The 5,422-nt window shown below is 41.6% G+C and overlaps 1 protein-coding gene across 1 annotated transcript; it reads right to left on the bottom strand.

Moving 5' to 3' along the window:
* Window positions 1-3,081: 3,081 nt before the first annotated feature.
* Window positions 3,082-4,564, bottom strand: LOC102198278 (2-oxoglutarate receptor 1). The gene has a single exon (XM_005744238.1). It carries the CDS (start codon window positions 4,527-4,529, stop codon window positions 3,540-3,542), a length of 990 nt encoding a protein of 329 aa, XP_005744295.1. The 5' UTR covers window positions 4,530-4,564; the 3' UTR covers window positions 3,082-3,539.
* Window positions 4,565-5,422: the final 858 nt, after the last annotated feature.

Consider the following 5,422-nt stretch of genomic DNA (forward strand, 5'->3'; position numbering starts at 1 on the left):
CTGAAATCTTCCCTCAGTGTGCCGACTTCTTCCACCACCATGCACGCACAGATACAGTGACGCACACTGATGAAGCTTTTTCTCAAGGAGAGGAGGAGAGCTGTTGGCCTGACAGACAGGCTGTCAGAGCCAATTTCAGAACTCTTACATCACAGAGACAGAACATTGGTATTTCCACCATTAGGCCATTGATTATGGGGCTTTTTGCTTCCAGATTGATCATTTAAAGTTCAATTGACCATGACTCCGGCTTAGCACAAAGTAACAAAAACCCAGCAGCTTGCTGAACACATTTTCCTCCCTAATTTGACAAACATGTTGCTCTGCTGAAGTTCCATTTACACTGCAGTAGCCCACATAGCAAAATTGGTATGGCCCAGATCTGGCCCACACAATTTGCTTACACATGGCCACATACCGCAAAGAATGACGGCCCTTTGGTGGCCCAGATCTGGCTTTGCCAGATGTGGCCCACACATGGGCCAGCACAAGGCCATTTGCAGACACGCTGGTGGTCCTGTGCTGGCCCATGTGTGGATTACCTCTGGCAAAGCCAGATCTGGGATACCAAAGGGCCGTCATTCTTTGTGGTATGTGGGCAATATGTAAGTTGTGTGCAGCCACGGGTCAGTTGCAGACACACTGCTGACCCTGTGCTGGCCCAGAACAGTTTCAGCTCTGACCCCAGATGTCAGCCTAATGTGTAACTTAATCAAGCCATGTAATAACAACATGTGCCGGAACATAATAGTGCAAAAGTAACATGACGAAACTCTGTTCAGACAGTGAATGGACTGATTCTTAGATAACGCTTTTCTACTCTCCCGGATTACTCAAAGTGCTCTATACAACATGCCACATTCACCCAATCACACACTTTCTCTAAACTGAGTGCTTCCTAACTACATTCATACACATTCACACTCTTGACATGCAGACTGGAGGAGCCAGGGGTCTAACCACTAACCCTCCGATCAGTAGGTGACCTGAGCTACAGCCACCCACTGGCAAAGATGAGTAAACCGTCACTAGGTTTTGGATAAAGTGTACCCTCACAAACCTGTCAAACCTGTCAAAATGTTGGCTACCATAGCAGTATAGTATTGCAACATGGCATTTGGGTTTTCTAACTAAAATAGGAACATAAATAGTGCCATCATTGCCAGACCTGGCCCACATCTGGTTGACTTACACCCCGCCATGACATCAGTCAGTCAGAGGTGCCAGCTTGATGCCGGTTGCAGGGAAGACCTGTTTTCTATGAGCCTGGGCCACATAACCCAAACCACAATCAAGACAGATATGGCATGCCATGACATAGACAGCGCCATCTATGCCAGGCCTGGTCCATATCTGGATGACATACGTCTTATCGTTCCAGAAGTCAGCAAGCAGTGCCAGCTTGATCCTAGATCTGGGCCAGACCTGTCTACTATGTGGGAGACTGCTCCATGCAGGTGTTTTGTCTATGAGAAGGCAAATGAGGATGAGGAGAAGATCAGTCAGAAGGCAGAAAAGGAAATGCCATAGACAAAAATAGCCTCTTTATTCCCAGCTGTAGCTTCAATTCTACTTGCACAGCTTGTATGAGAGCAAAACAAAACAAAAAACATGTTAGTGATGCAGGATTTTTTTTCCCCCTCGTACAAAACCAGAGGACTGATGGCTTCCTTAACATTTACAACAAATAATATCACGAATTTTAGGCTTTCTTTGTAAATGTAATCTCAGATATAAATCAGGAAAGGGAACAACAGCAGAACAATACGCTGTATCCAGGAAGAAGCAGCAATAGACAAATGATATAAAAGCTTCTGTTGAGGATGTCTTTGGGTTGACAGTATGACTTTGTTCCAGGACTTCTGGGTGATTGTTTGTGTGTTCTCATAAATTTTGTGCTTTGGTTTGACTTAGTAATATCGGCCTCTTTGAAGGTCCCAAGTCCTTGGCTCTTGCTCTTAGAGCATCTAGGCTTGAGAAATGAGAAAATTGCGCAGCCTGTCTTGCTAGCACATGGGAAAGGTGAACGCATCTGCACGGAGAACTCTGAAAGACTCTGGGATATGTGAGCACTTAGCACAGATTATGACTGGAGGAGGTGTTGTCGGGCTATATAATCGTTTTATAGCACTGTTGGGGAAATGCAACAAAGCAGGATGACTAATGCAGTGTTTTTAGGGCCAGCAATTAAAACGTTTCTGACCATTTCCAATGTGACGCAAAGAGAAACCTCAAAGAAAAAAGTGCTAGAGGTAGATGGTGGAGGTGAATTAAAACGAGTCAATTTGCTGATTCTAAATTATATTTGATGACTCCTGTTAGAAAAAGTTCACACACTGAATACATTTATTTATTTTGGTTATTGTTTTATTTAAATGTTGCTTATCTTGTCAAAAAGCATTATTGCTCACACTATTCATACTGAGACCTTCAACAGCCACATCAAGCACTGTACATGAAATTTATATTTCCTGTTACTTTCACCAGATTTGGATATAAAGATTGCTGTCTTTTAATGTGCTTTAAATAACAAAGTAGCTTGTTGTGAAGCAGGTTTAACAAAATGGTAATCCATCCAACTTTAAATAGGTTCGTTCCTTTATCAAATTTAGTCAAATGAGCCAAAGCCTTTGGTGCTTATGGGGAAAAAATTAGATTCAGCATTCCAGTAGAGGTGTAACTCAATAAAATAAAATATGCTTAATGCAATATGATACGTTTGACAGCATAATATTTTAAGATTATTTAACCAGACAATGATAGGCTAAAATGACTCAGCTAGCTACAACTCCTTTTTGAATTTTAGCGTGTTGTTATAGTAGATGTTTTAAAATGTATAAAATAGCTGTAACAGCAATAATGCCTGTAAAAGTTTCACATATCTATCATGTTGCCCATCAATTTTTGATATACTCTGAAACTTTAAGGTGAGATCTAGCAGTTCTCTATATTCAGGCACCACTGTGGTATCTCGTTGGGGAGAGCAAAGCAGGCAGTGCTTGCCTTATGAAATCTAAAAATAGACACAAATGGAAAACAATGTGAGCAAGTCTCCTAGTATCTCAATGTTCTGTCCTAGAAGCTGCCCTCATTGTATCTTGTGGCTTTATTTTTCAACCTGATTGCTCATAGGGGGTTGTCTTACTAGCTGAAAGAATCTGAATAAAATTAGCATGTCAGAGGCTCAGGCATTCTGTTAGGAAATCTGAATCACAAACAAAAGAGTTTAGAAATACAAACTCTCTTCCAAGGTCCATAGCTACACAGTAAATATTTTTGGGGCTTCAAACAAAGGAATCCATTGTAAGTCAGGTAAATATGCTCAGGGGACTTCCAGTCAGAGAAAGAAAAACTGTAGACAAAGGTCTTAACTATTGAGTCATTAATACAATGAGTCCTTATTATTTTCACTTCTGGGTTGCTGCACAGTTTCCCAAGACGAACCTACGGTAAAGACGACACAATGAGTGCATATTATTACAGCATGTCTACAGTATGAGTCACAGAGCTACTGAAGAAAGAAAGTTAGGTGTTGTCAGTCATGTAGCAGACTTGTCCCTGCTTGCCTTGCTAATGACGGCCAGGTGGACCAGTGACCTTGTTTTGGTCAGGCAGCGTTCCCAGTGGAAAGCGTTGAGAAAGGCCCTCCTAAATGTATCACCTGAAAGAGTGTAGAGCACCAGGTTGAAAAAGGTGTTAAATCCAGCCAGAGGCCGGGAGATGATATACGCTGCATGCACGATGTTCTCTGCCGGACAAGTCGCGTTATGATATCTTGATTCTATCCGCAACACACGCAGGACGTGATATGGCATAAAACATACAACAAACACCACCAGGATCAGTACAGTCACACGCCGTGCTCGCATCCGACAGAAACTTGTTGTGCGTGGTCCGTTTGCCAGCTGTTTTACTATCCCAGTGTAACACATAAACACCACCACAAGGGGAAGTAGAAATCCAAACGCAGTAAGTAGCCAGCCGTACAACCGCACAGTAGCGACGGGTTCAGTACTTGCAAAGTCTATGCACTTCTTGTTATCATTTACTGATATCATGCTCAACATGGGTGTTATTTCAGCGGCAGAGATGATCCAAACAGCTGAGCAGGCAATTATACCCCAGCGCTTCTGCTGTACCTGTGCTGCACTCAGTGGTTTAATCACCACTACATAACGAAAAACTGCCAGACATGTTAGAAAGAGGATGCTCCCATAAAGGTTCAAATGAAACCCAACGCGCACGACACGGCACATGAATCCGCAGAGAGACCACTTATCCCATCTGCTGTAGTAGTAGACCAGGAACGGCAGGCTGAGGACGTAGAGAAGATCGGTCACCGCCAGGTTGACCAAGATGATGCTGCTGCTCTTCCAGGGACGCAGCTTTGTCAAGTAAATGCTGATAGATGTTACATTTCCAACCAAGCCCACAATGAAGATGAGACTATAAGCCACAGGCAGGTAGTAGTGTTTCATCAGTTCATCCAAATCGGTACAGTTGGAATTGTTGGAATGGTTGATGGCCATAGTTCAGTCCTATTGAGAATGAGAAATGAGTTTAATAACCACACTGAAAACTAAAAAAAACCCCGCAAAATAGAATGTCCCCTGCATTTATGAAAATGTAACTGAAGCAATTTAAAAGGAATTGGGGAGACACAATGTAGCAAAATTAGCAATCCTATAAATTAATTAATTTTTAATTATTCAAAATTATTAATATTACAAGAAGGGCTGGTTAGAGTTTTCAAACAGACTTCAAATATTCACATTTAATGTTAGTGATGTTTTTGGTATAGCTGCTATTTCTGATCACTAAAATTTGGAAATCACACCGTGAGAAACATGGGAATGAACACAACATGAGTAGTGCAGGCCTTAACATAAAAACAAACAGAAATATTAATATATTAAATATAATTGGCACGCATTGAACAAATGCCTTTTCTTTAACAACACCTCTATTCTTGTGTACTGTATTCATGACATATATGTTTTCTGAGCAATACAATAGGCAACACGCAAATCATTTCATTTCCCCCCAGCTGTCAGATCACAGCAGGCAGCAATTACTGCTCATGGAAGGAAGGCGAGAGCAGGACAAGCAAAGAAACAAACAATCAGGGAAACTCGGTGGGAAAGAAGCAAGCAAAATCATTCTTTTTCAACAGTCTGATTTCTGAAAGCCTCTCAGTATATGACAGTGCCTATGGCATCCTGTAATGCTGTCAGTACGATCTGTTCTCATGATGGATGTCAGGGGATGTGTGAGGTGTCACTTACACATCATAAACACTTGGTTTTCATGAGGCAGGAACTTGCACTCATTAAAATGATTACATTTTGCAAAAAACTACAAACTGTAAATTATTATTTCAGTGTTACATCTCAGCATAAAGGTAACATTCGATTATATAAAA

This window comes from Pundamilia nyererei, unplaced genomic scaffold (genome assembly GCF_000239375.1).
Source record: "Pundamilia nyererei isolate P.nyererei 1_Seehausen unplaced genomic scaffold, PunNye1.0 scaffold00141, whole genome shotgun sequence".
NCBI classification, from domain to species: domain Eukaryota; kingdom Metazoa; phylum Chordata; class Actinopteri; order Cichliformes; family Cichlidae; genus Pundamilia; species Pundamilia nyererei.